The following is a 17058-nucleotide window of genomic DNA, read 5'->3' as shown; positions in this document are numbered from 1 at the left end:
GCTCCTAGTGACTCCATCACTTCTGATTATAAAACACTAAACAAAGGATCAGAAGGAAGCTTCCTGGACAAAACTCCCATAGCTAATATCATATTCAATGGTAAAAGACTGAAAGCTTTCTCCCAAAACACGACCAAGATGTCCATTCTTGCCACTTCTATTCAACACAGGTATCATTTAACACAGGAGGTCTACCCAGTGACCTAGACTTGCTTTTCCTAGCAATTAGGCAAGAAAAAAGGCCGGGTGCAATGGGTCACATCTGTAATTCCAGCACTCTGGACAACTGGGGTGGGTGGATTGCCTGAGCTCACAGGTTTGAGACCAGACTGAGCAAGTGCGAAACCCTGTCTCTTAAAAAAAAAAAAAAAAAAAGCCAGTCATTGTGGTGGGCGCCTGTAGTCCCAGTTACTTGGGAGGGTGAAACAAGAGAATCTCCTGAACCCAATAGTTTGATGTTGCTGTGAACTGTAACACCATAGCACCCTACTGAGGGTGACAAAATAAGACTTGTCTCAAAAAAAGAAAAACAAAAATTAGGCAAGAAAAAAAAAGCACATGGAAAGGAAAGGAAGAAGTAAAGCCGTTTCTATTTGCACATGACATGATTTTGTATATAGGAAAGCTGAAGGAATCCACCAAGAAATTATTAGAGCCAAAAATAAATGAATTCTGCAAAGTTGCAGAATACAAGATTAATATACAAGTCAATTGTGTTTCTATATATGAGCAATGAACAATCCAAAAATGAGATTAAGAAAAGACACTGTAGGGCGGCGCCTGTCGCTCAGTGGGTAGGGTGCCGACCGCATATATGAAGGGTGGCGGGTTCAAACTCGGCCCTGGCCAAACTGCAACAAAAAAAAAACAGCCGGGCATTGTGGCAGACGCCTCTAGTCCCGGCTACTTAGGAGGCTGAGGCAAGAGAATCACCTAAGCCCAGGAGTTGGAGGTTGCTGTGAGCTGTGATGCCACAGCACTCTACCACAGCACAGCGATAAAGTGAGACTCCGCCTCTACAAAAAAAAAAGACACTTTAACTTAAAGAAATTACAAGAAAGAAAAAAGTTAAGAAAATAAATTTCTTAACAAAAGCATCAAAAATAAACTACTTAGAAACGAATTTAACCTAAGAGGTAAAAGACTTGAATGCTGAAAAATATAAAGCATTACTGAAAGAAATTAATGAAAATCTAAGTAAATGGAAAGACATTCAATATTTATAATTGGAAGACTCAGCATTGTTAGTATGACAATATTCCTCAAAATGATATACAGGGTCAATATAATACCTATCAAAATTCCAGCTGTTCGTTTTGCAGAAATTGACAGGCTGATTTTAAAGGCATACAGAAACGCAAGAGATGCAGAATAGCAGCCAATCTTGAAAAAGAAGGAGGCAGGCAGGGGATTCACACTTCCTGATGTTAAACCTTTACTGTAATACACAGCTATGTAGATTAATGTAATAAAATTGAGTACCCACACATAAACTCTTAAATTTATGGTCAATTTACTTTCTACAAGGACAACAAGTCCATTCAATAGAAAGGCCAGTCTTTTCAAAAAATAGTGCTGGGATAAAGGGATATCCCGACGCAAAAAAAATAAAACTGAACCTCTATCTCAAACCATATGCAAAAATTAACTCAAAATGAATAAAAGACCTAAATTTGATATCTAAAACTGTAAAACTCCTAGGGAAAAAAAACAGGCATAGGCAGAGCCTGTGGCTCAGCAGGTAGGGCACCGGCCCCATGTACTGAGGGTGGTGGATTCGAACCCAGCCCCGACCAAACTGCAACAAAAAAATAGCTGGGCATTGTGGCAGGCACCTGTAGTCCCAGCTACTTGGGAGGCTGAGGCAAGAGAATCACTTAAGCCCAAGAGTTTGAGGTTGCTGTGAGCTATGATGGCACAGCACTCTACTGAGGGCAACATAGTGAGACTCTGTCTCAAAAAAAAAAAGTCATCTCGGGTGGCTCCTGTGGCTTAATGAGTAGGGCGCCAGCCTCATATACCAAGGATGGTGGGTTCAAATCTGACCCCCGCCAAACTGCAACAAAAAAATAGCTGTTGTGGGGTGCCTGTAGTCCCAGCTACTCGGGAGGCTGAGGCAAGAGAATTGCCTAAGCCCAGGAGTTGGAGGTTGCTGTGAGCGATGACGCCACAGCACTCTACAAAGGGCCACAAAGTGAGGTCCCTACAAAAAAAAAAGAAAGAAAAAAACAGGCATAATCTTCATGATTTTGAATTAGCCAACAGTTTCTTTCTTTCTTTTTTAATAGTCAACGGTTTCTTAAAAGTGCAACCAAAAGAAAAAGGTGAAAAGATGATCTGCAGAATCAGAGTAAAGTTTTCTAAATCATCTATCTGTTAAGAGTCCAATATCCAGAATATGTACAAGAAATTTTATAACTCAACAATAAAAAGACAAATAACTCAATTTAAAAATCAGCCAAAAAATTGACAGGCATTTCTCCTAAGATACACTAGTCCCCCTATCCAAAAGGAATATGTCCCAAGACCCCCAGTGGATGCCTGAAACCACAGACTGTACTGAACCCTATAAATATTATATGTTCTCACCCCGATATCCAAGATGGGCTATTAACTAATGGGTCACTATACACCATAAAACACGGATATCCTGGACAAAGGGATGATTCATGTCCCAGGTTGGAAACTGGGATGATACACCCAACAGGCAGATGAAAAGATATTTATACCATTACTTGTTAGGGAAATCCCTTTCTTTTTTTTTTTTTTTTGCAGTTTTTGGCCGGGGCTGGGTTCGAACCCACCATGAGTTTGAACCCACCATCTCCAGTATATCTGGCCGGTGCCCTACTCCTTGAGCCACAGGCACCATCTAGGGAAATCCATTTCAAAACTTCTTCATGCCCAGTAGGTTGGCTACAATCAAAAATTCTAACAAGTGCTGGCAAGAAATCAAAACCCTCATATGTTGCTGGGAGAATTAAAAAGATACAGCTGCTGTGGAAACAGTTTGGAGGTTCCTCAAAATTTAAATACAGAATTATCGTATGACTCAGCAATTCTACTCCTGGGCATATATACCCAGAGAAGTGAAAACATATAGCCACACAAAAATTTGCACACAATTATTCATAGCATTATTTGTAATAGCCAAAAAGTAAAAACAATCCAAATATCTATAAACAATGTGGTATGTCCATACATTCAAATATTACTTAGATATAAAAAGCAATGAAGTACTGATACATACTATAATATGAATGAATTTGTGAAAACACGCTAAGTGAAAGTGAAGAACAAAAGGCCACATGTTACGCAATTCCACTTACATGAAATGACCAGAACAGCTACGTCCATAGAGACAGAAAGCAGATGTTAACGACTGCCAAGGGCTGGACGATAGGGACACCCAGAAGATAGTGTACACCCCGTGTAAGAGAAGTAAGGAATGACTGCTAGTGGGTATGGGTTTCTTTTGGATGAAAATGTTCTGGACTTAGAGCAGTAATGACTCCATAATTTTGTAAATACACTAAAAATATACGCTGAATTATATAATTTAAAAGGGTGAATTTCATGCTATGTGAATCTCAATAAAAAAACTGAATAGAAAAAAAAAAAGCCCTTAAACAACCAAAATATAAGTGACAAAGATTATATTCTAAAGTCTACATATAGTCCTTTATTTTTAAAAACTGATTCTCAGCTGGGCTTGGTGGCTCAGGCCTGTCTAGCACTCTGGGAGGCAGAGGCAGATAGATTGTTTGAGCTCAGAAGACCAGCCTGGGCAAGAGCGAGACCCTGTCTCTACTAAAAATGGAAAAACTAGCCCAGTGTGGTGGCCTGTATAGTCCCAGCTACTTGAAAGCCTGAGGCAAGAGGATCTCTTGAACCCAAGAGTTTGAGGTTGATGTGAGCTAGAACACCATCGCACTCTATCGAGAATGACAAAGTAAGATTCTGTCTCAAACAAAAAAAACCAACCAATTCTCATCTGAAATGTATTTATTCTCACTTTACATATAATGTGACCAAAGCTGTATTAAAAGCCCATATTCAAAGCTCAAAGCTTATATTAGAGGAAATAAAACTGATACAAACAGGCATACTGAACAGTGAAGTTTAAAAAGTGAAAGGGCTGGGCACCCTTCCTATCTGCAGTCCCAGAACTATGGGAGGCTAAGATGGGAGGATCACCTAGCCCAGGACTTGGAGGTTAACAGTGAGCTATGATCACATCACTGCACTCTAGATGAGGCAACGGCATGACTCCACCTTTGCCATCCTGAGAAAGCAAGACCAGTTCCTCTTCCTACTCACCCTGGAGACAACAAGGATGAAGGCTTTTCTGATCATCTACTTCCAGTTAATGAATAGTTAACTTATTTTTCTTTTCTTTATGATTTTCTTTCTTAATAACATTTTTTCTATTCTCGCTTACTTCATTGTAAGAATACAGTATAGTCTTACTCAGGCTTTGAGTCCTAAGCTCCGTGTCTAGTGTACCATATGGAAAGAAATATCTTAGGAACTGCTGGAATAACCTCTTGTATTGCCTTTTACAATTGTATGCAAGTGGAGGAACAGCCTCCTCCCAGGCAGTGCGCGGGTGTCACCCCAACGCCATCTGGCTGGGGGCTATTGCATCTGTACCTTTCAGCAGCCCCTCTTCTTGTCTCCTCCCTGACACACGTCGTTTCCTCTTTCATCCCGAGTATTTATTACTCAGTCCCTTCTGCCCACCTCAGTTTCCAGCACTCAACTGCCTGCCTGCGCCCTCATCTATGTACCCCTACCTCCAGCGTGTGGTCGGGGCCCTGGGACTAATCCTCTGGCCCGCCTGTCTCCAACCCAAGTTGCCCCTGGGGGAGGCTGGGTCGTGGGGAGCCACGTGTTCGTCTCTGCCTGTACACCACTCCTACCTGACGCTGGTGCACATTATGTCAAAAGAGAAAGAAGTTTTCTCCTATTAAAACCAAACAGTCAAAAAAAAAAAAAGAATACAGTATAGTATATAACACTTACATACAAAATGCATATTAATCAACTGTTTAAGTGATCAATAAGCCTCTGGTCACAAATAGGCTATGAGGGATTCAAAAGTTATACTCAGATTTTTGATTATACAGGGGGTCAACCATACTTACATTTAGTATTTTCTATATTATATACTTACAGTTAATAAGGGCAAATAAAAAAAGATATAAATTTAGTAAAGGTGAACTACATCATTCGATCCTGATGGTATCACTGATACATAACTCGATACAGTAATCTACATTTATAGCAATAAAAATGATGATGATTAAGAGTAACATCATTTGGCTGGGCACGGTGGCTGACGCCTGTAGTCCTAGCACTCTGGGATAGCTTGAGCTCAGGAGTTCAAGACTAGCCTGAGTAAGAGTGAGCCCCTATCTCTAAAAAAAATAGCCGGGCGTTGTGGCAGGCGCCTGTAGTCCCAGCTACTTGGGAGGCTAAGGCAAGATAATCATTTAAGCCCAAGAGTTTGAGGTTGCTGTGAGTTTTGACACCATGGCACTCTACCCAGGGTGACAGCTTGAGACTCTGTCTCAAAAAAAAAAATTTTTTTTTTTAAAGCTGTTCTTTTAAAGCTGGGCAAGGTGGCTCATGCCTGTAATCCTAGCACTCTGAGAAGCAAAAGCAGGAGAATAGCTTGAGCTCAGGAGTTCAAGTACAGCCTGAGCAAGAGCAAAACCTTATCTCCACCAAAAGTAGAAAAATTAGCTGGGCATCATGGTGGGTGTCTATAGTCCCAGCTACTCGAGAGCCTGAGGCAGGAGGATCACTGGAGCTCAAGAGTTTGAGATGGCAGTAAGTTAGACTGATGGGGACAGTACTCCAGCCTGGGGCAACAGAGTGAGCCTTGTCTCAAAACAAACACACACACTTACAAAAGACAAAAACCTATTCTAAGAAAGCTTATCACCCACAGGACAAAGTCTACAGGTCAAAGAACAGCCCTTTACAATCTGACTCCAACCTGTATTTCCAGCTTATCTCCAGATAGTCTAGTCAAACCAGACTTCTCATGTTCCTTCAACATATACAGCCTACATTTTCATGCCACTGTGTGAAAGACTTTTTCTTGACTTCTCTACCGAGATAATTCCTACTTATCCTTCAAAATCCAGTTCAAATAACACTCCTCTATGCCAGCAGTACCCAACCTTTTTGGCACCTAGGGACCAGTTTCATGGAAAGACAACTTTTCCACCGACCAGGGCGGTGGGGGGGGGGGAGGGAAGGGGAGGTTTCAGGATGATTCAGGCACATTACATCTCCACCTCAGATCATCAAGCATTACATTCTCATAAGGAGAATGCAGCCTGGATGCCCCGCATGTGCACTTTATAGTAGGGTTTGTGCTATGAGAATCTAACGATGCCGCTTATCTGACAGGAGACACAGCTCAGGCAGTGATGGAAGCAACAGAGAACATCTAACTACAGATGAAGGTCTTCTTCCTTGCCGTCACTCATCTCACTCACCTCCTGCTGTGATGTCACACCCTACCTGGCCTACTAAGGGTCCACGGCTCAGGGGTTGGGGGCCCGCAGTTCTATGCCACCTTCTCTGATGCCATTAGGCAAAACTGTTCACATGGTATTTTGTACACACCTCCTTTAAAACACTTGTAACATGACAAACTTGAATGCTTAATTCTCTTTACCTCCTAGAATTAGACACCGTTTCAGATTTGTTAGAAACTCAGCAATTTAAAATGACTTGTTAGCTAAGAGGTCCATATAGTCAAGGTTTTATTTTAACAAAAGATACAAAATATATCTATTTATTTATTCATTCTTTTACAGGCAAGGTTTCACTCTGTAGTCCCAGGCCAGGGTATAGTGGCTTGATCAAAGTTCACTAATTGCAACCTCAAACCCTGGGCTTTGATTTGATTTCTATTTTTCTAGGTTGATTTCTATTTTTACCTAGAGATGGGGAGTCTCCCTATGTTGCCAGGTTGGTCTCAAACGTCTGACCTACAGCAATCTTCCAACCTCAGTCTCCCAAAGCACAGGGATTACAGGCATGAACCACCATACCCAGTCTGAAATTCAAATATTTAAAAGAAATAAAGTTCATTTTCATGTAAAATAGAAGTTACAAAGGTTCCTACAGATTTAATTCATTCACCAGAAATCGTTTTGTTTTGTTTTTTTTCAGAACTCTCCAGAAATCTTTCTAAGAAAAGACTGATATTCTACACTAAACCTGAGTAATACATTGCAGTCAAGGTTATAACATGGTAATAAGTAAGAGACTAGTCTAAAGAAAAGTAGACAAGAGTATCATTTAGTAGGTTATGACTGCTGGAGTCAACGCATAGTAAACAATGAATGCCTTTAGAAATGACTGTCCCTCCCAATTTCTATTTTTTTTAATTTTTTAATTTTACATATGCATGTGTTTATTATTCTTGTTTTCGTTTTTTGTTTGGTTTTTTTTGCAGTTTTTGGCCAGGGCTGGGTTTGAACTCACCACCTCTGGCATATGGGGTCAGCGCCCTACTCCTTTGAGCCACAGGTGCCACCTGTCCCTCCCAATTTCAAGTCACTCCTTGAGAATAACTTACTCACCACAAAATTCTAGTGAAAAAAAATTTTTTTTAAGAGACAGTCTCACTTTCTAACCCTTGATAGAGTGCCATGGCATCCCGGCTCACAGCAACCTCCAGCTCTTAGGCCTAGACAATTCTCTTGCCTCAGCCTCCCAAGTAGCTGGGACTACAGGCACCGGCCACAATGCCTGGCTTTTTTTGTTGTTGTTGCAGTTTGGCAACAAACCCGCCACCCTCGGTATATGGGGCCAGTGCCCTACTCACTGAGCCACAGGTACCACCCCGAAATTTTTATTTTTGTTTTTTTTGAGACAGGGTCTCATTCTGTTGTCCCATGCTAGAGTCGGGGCATCAGTCTAGCTCACAGCAACCTCAAACTCCTGGGTTCAAGTGATCCTTTTCCTCAGCCTCCCCAGTAGCTGGGACTACAGGTGCTCTCCATAACTCCTGGGTAATTTTTCTATTTTCTGTAGAGACAGGGTTCTGCTCTTGCCCAAGCTGGTCTCAAACTCCTGAGGTAAGCAATCCACTTGCCTTGGCCTCCCAGAGAGCTAAGATTACAGGCATGAGCCACCACACCTGGCCTAAAAATTTTGTTTTATTACTTGTTCTAGATAAGTTTCTATTTCCTATTGAACAAAATCAAACACATTCACACATATGGTTAACTTATTTCTTTCCCTGTATGTAATCTACAATAGCCACCCTAATGACATGTAGGATACCCTATAGTTTTCAGTATTTAATTAGTATAGAAGAACACATAATGGTCTCTCAACTCCTATTGAACTCACTGCATTTGCCTCTGCCTTTTCTATTTTAAGTTACTTTTATCTATAAAGGCAATGTCATTTCACTTTGATTTATTTTTAACAAGTCATCTAGACTATTGGCTTATTTCTTCTATAATCCCATGCTCGAAATTTATTTAATATACTACAGCTTCTGGCAAATCTACCTCTTATTTCATGATCTTCAGGGTCTCCAAAAGATCTCCTGCATCTGACTCATTTTTATGACTGTAAGTCTGGTTTTTCAGAAATAAACAAATCCATCAGGCAACCTTTTATATAAAGCACACTTTTAAATCAAATATCAACTTTCTATTCCTGTCAATATAAAATTAACCCAACTCCTCTACTTCTATGTGTGAGCCCCTCAGGCAGTCACAGACCTGAATTAATATTTCTCCATTACCTAGGCTGAGAGTTCTCCTCATACATCCTTTCTTTCCCCTCCTTGAAGAGGCTTATGGTCTGCTTAGTTTTCTTCATCAAATTCTCCATGAACACCCTAAAATACTCATTCTCTCCAAGTGTCTCCATCTTCCCCTCATATCTTGACAAGATAGTACGGAGATGCTGGTAGGTATCTGGCAGCAGGTCTAAGATATAAGGTGGGCTATTCTTTAGCGCCAGCTTTGGGTTCTGACACAACCGCACCACCTGCAACAAATGGAAAAGAAGTGCTATTACTTGGAGGATCGTAAGGACAATTTCCTTTTTAAAGTTTAAAAAGTTACAAAATATGTGCTCTTTTGCAGAAATATGAAAAATGCATGCGAATGTAAGAATAACCCAGAACACCCATTGTCTACAGGCGGTCACTTTACATTTTTAGGGGTCTCCCAGAGGGAGTTTTTTTGTTTGTTTGTGTTGGGGGGTTTTTGTTTTTATAAATTAAACTGTATTGGATTATGGCCACACCAAATTTTTTTTTTTTTTTTTGAGACAGAGCCTCAAGCTGTCGCCCTGGGTAGAGTACAGTGGCATCACAGCTCACAGCAAGCTCCAACTCGTGGGCTCAAGCGATTCTCTTGCCTCAGCCTCCCAAGTAGCTGGGACTACAGACACCTGCCACAACACCTGGCTATTTTTTGCTTGCAGCTGTCATTGGTGTTTGGTGGGCCCGGGCTGGATTCAAACCCGCCAGATCAGGTGTATGTGGCTGGCACCTTAGCCACTTAGCCACAGGCGCCAAGCCTGTGTTGGGTTTTTTTGAGAGATAAGATTTGGTCAATCACCTAGGATGGGCTACAATGGCATGATCATAGCTCACTACAGCCTCAAAGTTCTGGGTTCTAATGATCCTCCCGAATCAGTGTCCCAAGTAGCTGGGACCACAAGCATTCATTACCAATCCTGGTCCAAAGTGTAGGTTCTTAGGTTCTTAAAACCCTATGAAAGACTAATAGTGCAGACAACACACTGTAGACTAAAAACTAGGGAGGAAACATCCCAAAAAATGCTGAAAATGTGCTAGTTCAATATTGAAAATTATTTTCAATTACTTGGCTGAACCTAAAATAGAGTAAAGAAAATTCCCAGTAGCAGAATGAAGTAAAGGACATGGCTGCCATGAGGGTAGAAATCTCTGTAATCTAGGGGCTTAAGTTTTAACAACCACTAAGGGACAAGAGGAGAGAAAACTTAGACATAGCAAAGTCTGGGGTTGAACTGAAACATCGATTCCTTCCCATATAAATAAATGCAGGCAGAATAAATTCTGCCTTTATTATTTATCCTTCCCGTATAAATAAATTCAGAATCTGGCTGGCAATTCACTTTCAACTTTTCTGATTTCTTATGTTTAAAGTGGTCTTCCAGGGTGGCGCCTGTGGCTGAAGGAGTAGGGCACCGGTCCCATTTGCCGGAGGTGGCGGGTTCAAACCTAGCCCCGGCCGGAAAAAAAAAAAAAAAAATAAAGTGGTCTTCCAATGTAACAATCTTTGCTTCCTAAAAGGTAAGTTTAGTTCATTTTTTATTTGTTATATTGACTAATTATTTGTAATTATTCCTACCATCTTTCTTGTAGCATCCATCTTTACATGGATTTTACATGGATTTTCTGTGTCTAGAGAAGATTAATGAGTGGAATAGAAGAGACCACAACAGAAAAACACAAGTCACAGAATCAGGAAGGAATAGACAATCTAACACAAAAGTAAGGAAGATAGACAATCTACTACAAAAAATGGATGAAAGACTTGAACAAGACTGTAACAAAGGCAAAAAATCATATCCAAATAACCAAAAATATGATATGAAATTGTGCTAGTTCAACCAACACAACCGGACACACACCAAACTGGCAGTGCAAACTGCTTGGCAAAAGGAACCCGCAAAGACTGCTGGTGGGAATCTGAACTGATAGAACCAACTTAGAAAACAGGTCAGCACTGTATTGTCACATTAAAGGTTAATACACTCTGTGTACCTGCAGATCCATGCAAATTTGCAGAAAAGCATTATTAGTAATAATGAAAACTGGAAACAGAGATATAAATTATAGTATATTCACCACAGTAGAATAATACGTTGCAACAATATTATACAATACTAACTATAACATGGATACTCTTCTCAAAGTTGATCTAAAGAAACCAGAAACCTCACACCTGTAATCCTAACATTTTGGGAGGCTAAGGCAGTAGCATGTTCAAGCTTAGGAGTTTGAGCCCAGTGTGAGCAAAAGCAAGACCTCCTCCCTACAAAAAATAGAAAAATTAGCCAGGTGTGGTGGCATGTTAACTGTAGTCCCAGCTACTAGGAAGGCTAAAGTGGGAAGACTGTTTGAGCCTAGGAGTTAGAGGTTGCAGCAAGTTATGATGACATCACTGCACTACAGCTTGGATGACAAAGTGAGATCCCAACTCAAAAAAGAAAAAAAGGCTCAGCACCTGTAGCACGGTGGTTACGGCATTGGCCACATACACCAAGGCTGGCAGGTTCAAACCTGGCCTGGGCCAGCTAAACAACAATGGCAACTGCAACAAAAAAATAGGTGGGCATTGTGGCGGGCACCTATAGTCCAAGCTACATGGGAGGCTAAGGCAAGAGAATCGCTTAAGCCCAAGAGCTGGAGGTTGCTGTGAGCTGTGACGCTACTGCACTTTATGGAGGGCAGCATAGTGAGACTCTGTCTCAAAAAAATAAAAAACCACGCACATAAATCACACATACAAATATTGATTAGATGAAACTAATATTTTAAAGTTATAGTAATTCTTTTTTTTTTGTAGAGACAGAGTCTCACTTTACGGCCCTCGGTAGAGTGCCGTGGCCTCACACAGCTCACAGCAACCTCCAACTCCTGGGCTTAGGCGATTCTCTTGCCTCAGCCTCCCGAGTAGCTGGGACTACAGGCACCTGCCACAATGCCCGGCTATTTTTTGGTTGCAGTTTGGCCAGGGCCAGGTTTGAACCCGCCACCCTCGGTATACGGGGCCAGCGCCTTACCGACTGAGCCATAGGCGCCGCCCCAGGATGTTGGTCTTAATAACTGTTCCTTTGAAGGTAAAATGTCTTTTATTTTCTGGTTGCTTTTAAGACTTTTCTTTGACCCCAGTTTTTAGCAGTGTTACTATAATGTGCCAGGGTATGATTTTCTTTGTAGCTCTCCTGCTTGGTATTACAGAGGAGCTTCCTTAATTTGTAGTTTGATGATTTTCATCAGTTTGGGAAAATTCTCAATTTCTCATCAAATATAGCTTTTGCTCCATTCTCTTTCTTCTCTCCTTCCAGAACTTCACTTACACATTAATACAAAGACCTTTTCATCATATTCCACACATCCCTGACATTCTTTTCTGTATTTTCCACCTTTTTCTCTCTTAAAGCCTCAGTCTGGATTTTTCCAGCACATGCTATTTCACTAATTCTCTCTTCAGCTGTATTTATGCTACTAAACCAATCCACTGGTTAATAATCGGTTCTTATGTTTTTCAGGTCTAGAGTTTCTATTTCATGTGTATCATTTCGGCTCTCAAAATCATCAATTTTGTCTTTAATTCTTCACATATTAATCATAGATATATTTTTAGGTCCAGAACTGATGAGAAATATCTGTATTCCCTTTGTGTGTGTATCTATCATCAATCTTTTTCTTGATTTTCAGTTGCATCTTGTCCTTTTATTTATTTTTTGTTTTTGAGACATGCTGTGGCATCATAGCTTACAGCAACCTCAACTTCTTGGGTTCAAACGATCCTCTTGCCTCAGCCTCCCAGGAAGCTGAGACTATAGGCACCAACTGCAATGCCCAGCTATTTTTTTAGAGACAGGGTCTTACACTTGCTCAGGCAGGTCTTGACTCGTGCTAGGACTACAAGCGTGAGCCACCACGCCCAGCCATCTTCTCTTTTCATATGCCTAATTTTTTTTACTGAATGTTAGTTAGACACTGCATTTTATTTAGTTTTAATTTTTTTGGCAATATTAAGATTTATTAGAATATGCCTTAATATACGCGCTAGAGCTTGCTATGGTACTCTTAATATATAAGGGCTGGACATTCTCCCAATTTTTCTTGAGCAATGACACCAAGAAGTTAAGAGCCCAGTGGATGTTGTACACTGGCTTACCATCTGTTATCTGTACATGGCCAACACCACAGCCAGACAGAACCCTCCTCATCTGGAATTTGATGGTTGACTTCACCTCATCAACTGTGGTCACCATGTTTTTGTTGTATGTCAAGCAGGAAAGGAAATTTATCAGCTTTACTTAGGCCTAAAGAATTTGTCTTTAATTCTTCACATATTAATCATAGATATATTTATCTATATAGATAGATATATTTATATTCATGGGATCTGCTTAATAAAAGACTCTATGGCCAAAAAGGTAAGTATCGCACTTCTTGGCTAGCTTTTTTTTTTTTTTTTTTTGAGACAGACTCTCACCTCTGTTGCATGGGCTGGAATACCATGCCATTAGCATAGCTCACAGCAACCTCCTGCCTTAGCTGGGACTACCACCACGATGCCCAGTTAATTTTTCTATTTTTAGTAAAAACAGGGTCTCACTGTTGCTCAAGCTGGTCTTGAACTCCTGCGCTCAAGCTATCCCTGCACCTTGGCCTCCCAGAGTGCTAGATTATAGGCATGAGCCACTGCACCTGGCCTCTTAAGTAGCTTCTTGACAAGCTTCTTATTTTCATTGAGTTCCCTAAGCACCTCATGTGGGGAAAGTCCCAGGACACACACGGAGAACTTGGCATGGGGATGGACTTAAGCCTCGTAGGGACAAAGCAGCATTTGTCCTTCTGAGGATCATAGTTCTTTAAGCTAATCGGCAGATCTACCATTTCCAAATTAGCGCTCAGGCTACATCCTACGCATGACTTCTCATACCACCTCATGCAAAGTGTCACGGAAGACTTTGCTGCTCATAGTTCCTCTTGATGTGATAACCAAAAAAGTGCTACACATTATATTTTAAAAACTTGCTGGGCATGGTGGTGCATACCTGTAGTCCCAGCTACTCAGGAGGCTGAGGCAGGAGGACTGCTTGAGCCCAGGAGGTCTGGGCTGCAATCTATTATGCCGAGCAGAGTCTACGATAAGTTCAGCATCAATATAGTGACCTCCTAGGAGCAGGCGACAACCAGGTTGCCTAAGGAGAGGTGAACTAGCCCAGGTCAGAAACGGAATAGGTCAAAACCCCTGCACTGATCAGAAGGAGACTCATGCCTATTAATAAGCACTGCACTCCAGGCCTGGGCAACAACAGTGAGATACCATCTCTCAGAAAAAAAAAAAAAAAAAAATGGCAGTACCCGTAACTCAGTGGGTAGGGCACTGGCCACATACAAGGAGGCTCGCAGGTTCGAGCCCGGCCTGGTCTGCTAAACAATAATGACAACTGCAACCAAAAAATAGCCAGGCATTGTGGCGGGCACCTGTAGTCCCAGCTACTCAGGAGGCTGAGGCAAGAAAATTGCTTAAGCCCAAGAGTTGGAGGTTGCTGTGAGCTGTGATGCCATGGCACTCTACCAAGGGTGACACAGGGAGACTCTGTCTCAGAAAAAAAAAAAAAAAAAAACTTATACACAATCCGAGACTATGGATGCTGTTACCCAGAAAGGATTTACTTTACTGGCAGGAAGCTAAGCTAAGGACATTAGGAATCCTAGATCACCTTAATCCAATCCAGAATTGAGACAAAACCTAGGTGTTCTTTCCTGTATAGACTAGTCCTCCGTTTCTTCCTTATTCCTATGATTTAGGGCCCTCAGGGACCCAACCAAAAACCCTACGGTGTTTTACAGGGTTCTCTGCCTTGGCAGGCCCTAATTCTAACGTTTTGTCTTCCTGGACATGAGTTGTGTTTTGTTTTTTTCTTTGAGACAGAGTCTCATTACGTCGCCCTCGGTAGAGTGCTGTGGCGACACAGCTCACAGCAACCTCAAACTCTTGGGCTCAAGCAATTCTCTTGCCTCAGTCTCCCAAGAGGCTGAGACTACAGGTGCCGCCACAACATATGGCTATTTTTTGGTTGTTGCAGTTGTCATTGTTGTTTAGCTGGCCCGGGCCAGGTTAGAACCCGCCAGCCTCAGTGCATGTGGCCGGTGCCATAACCACTGCGCTATGGGCGCGAAGCCTAGATATGAGTATTTTGAAAAGTCTATTCAAGGCCAGGCACAGTGGCTCATACCTATAATCCCAGCACTTTGGGAGGTCGAAGTGGGCAGATTGCCTGAGCTGGAGCAAGACCCCATCTCTAAAAAAGAGCCGGGCGTTCTGGAGGGCACCTGTAGTCCCAGCTACTCGGGAGGCTGAAGCAAGAGAATCGCTTGACTCCAAGAGTTAAGAGGTTGCTGTGAGCTATGACACGAGGGTATTCTACTAGAGTAACAAAGTGAGACTCTGTCTCAAAAAAAAAACGAGAGACAGAGAGAGAAAAGTCCATTCAGCTAGCACTTCCAAAATCAGCAATGACTTTAAGAGGCAAAACAGTCTCAAACATCAAACTCACCTTCCTCAGCTTTTCTCATCTTCTAAAATTTATCCTCATATTTTCTCATTGCCTTGAAAATTCTTCTATGTCATCTAACTTTTCTAGGTAGCACCAGTATAACTGGTTCAAAACAACCTATTCTAACACTGCTGGAAGCAGAAGTCTAGCATTCTTCTCTTTATTTCACATTTTAAAATACCTACTTTTAGGGCGGCGCCTGTGGCTCAGTTGAGTAGGGCGCCGGCCCCATATGCCGAGGGTGGCAGGTTCGGACCCAGCCCTAGCCAAACTGCAACAGAAAAATAGCCGGGCGTTGTGGCGGGCGCCTGTAGTCCCAGCTGCTCGGGAGGCTGAGGCAAGAGAATTGCGTAAGCCCAAGAGTTAGAGGTTGCTGTGAGTCGTGTGACGCCACGGCACTCTACCCGAGGGCGGTACAGTGAGACTCTGTCTCTACAAAAAAAAAAAAAAAATACCTACTTTTATCACCAAGAGCTCATTATAAACTCTTTTGAGAAGTCTCAATGATTCCATTCTATGAGTATATCATATCTCAACCATTCCCTCCACTTTGTTTTAACATTTATATTGGTTTCAAGTCTTCATTATTCCAAGTATCGCTGTAATGAACATACTGGAGCATTTCACTCTTGTAAACATGGGATTATTTCCTTAGGAAAAATTCTCCCAGAAGTGGAGTCATTAGGTCCATTTAGAACTGCAAGATTCCCAATGATTAATAATCAAGGACTCTTAAAATAATAAGGCAATATGAAAAATTTAAAACAAGATAGTTTAAGCTCCACCCTTTTTTTTTTTTTTGAGACAGTCTCACTATGTTGCCCTAGGTAGAGTGCGGTAGTGTCACAGCTCACAGCAACCTCAAACTCTTGGGCTTAAGCGATTCTCTTGCCTCAGCCTCCCAAGTAGCTGGGACTATAGACTCCCACTATAACGCCCAGCTATTTTTTGTTACAGTTGTCATTGCTGTTTAGCTGGCCTGGGCTGGGTTCGAACCCACCAGCCTTGGTATATGTGGCTGAAGCCATAACCACCATGCTATGGGTGCTGAACCTCAGTTTTTCATTTTTAGTAGAGACAGCGTCCCACTCTTGCTCAGGCTAGTCTCAAACACATGAGCTCAAGCAATCGACCTGCCTCAGCCTCCCAGAGTCCTACAATTACAGGCGTGAGCCACTGTGCCCACTCAATCCTTACAGTTTTTTTTAAGGAACAGGTTCTTTGCTTTGCTCTATTGCCCAGGCTAAAGTGAGGAGTGCAGTGGTATCATAGCTCACTGTAACCACTAACTCCTGGACTCAAGCAATCCTACCACCTCAGCTCCCAAGTAGCTAGGACTACAAGCATGCGTCACCATACCCATCTAATTTTCAAATTGTTTTTTGTAGGGACCCAGGCTGCTCTCAAACTCTTGGCATCAAGCAACCCTCCCACCTCAGTCTCCAAGTGCTGGGATTACAGGTGTTAGCTACTGTGTATACCATTTCTGAAACACTTAAGAAATAGCCCTGAATAAGCCTAGCAATTAAAGACGAGCTGAATCAACAAAAATATTTGATGCTGAATATTTTAACAGTATTTTAGGCACTTGTTCATCCTACCAGGTGTATAAGCCAAAAGAGAACAGGATGGTCCAAAAAACATGACTCTATCACAGAAGACAACTATATTCTAAGCACAGTAGAGTTAACGCACATTAATAAAACAAATATG

The 17058-nt window shown here is 41.8% G+C and overlaps 1 protein-coding gene across 1 annotated transcript in view; it reads right to left on the bottom strand.

Moving 5' to 3' along the window:
• The window catches only part of CBL (Cbl proto-oncogene), a 99273-nt gene that overhangs the window by 62597 nt on the left and 19618 nt on the right, over positions 1 to 17058 (bottom strand). The window contains exon 2 of the mRNA XM_053595215.1: positions 8786 to 9033. Within this exon, the coding sequence (XP_053451190.1) occupies positions 8786 to 9033 (248 nt within the window). The remainder of the gene's footprint in view (positions 1 to 8785; positions 9034 to 17058) is intronic.

Source organism: Nycticebus coucang, chromosome 6 (assembly GCF_027406575.1).
Source record: "Nycticebus coucang isolate mNycCou1 chromosome 6, mNycCou1.pri, whole genome shotgun sequence".
Taxonomy (NCBI): domain Eukaryota; kingdom Metazoa; phylum Chordata; class Mammalia; order Primates; family Lorisidae; genus Nycticebus; species Nycticebus coucang.
Note: the sequence above shows the minus strand (reverse complement) of the source record. Positions and strands in the feature narration are given on the sequence as shown.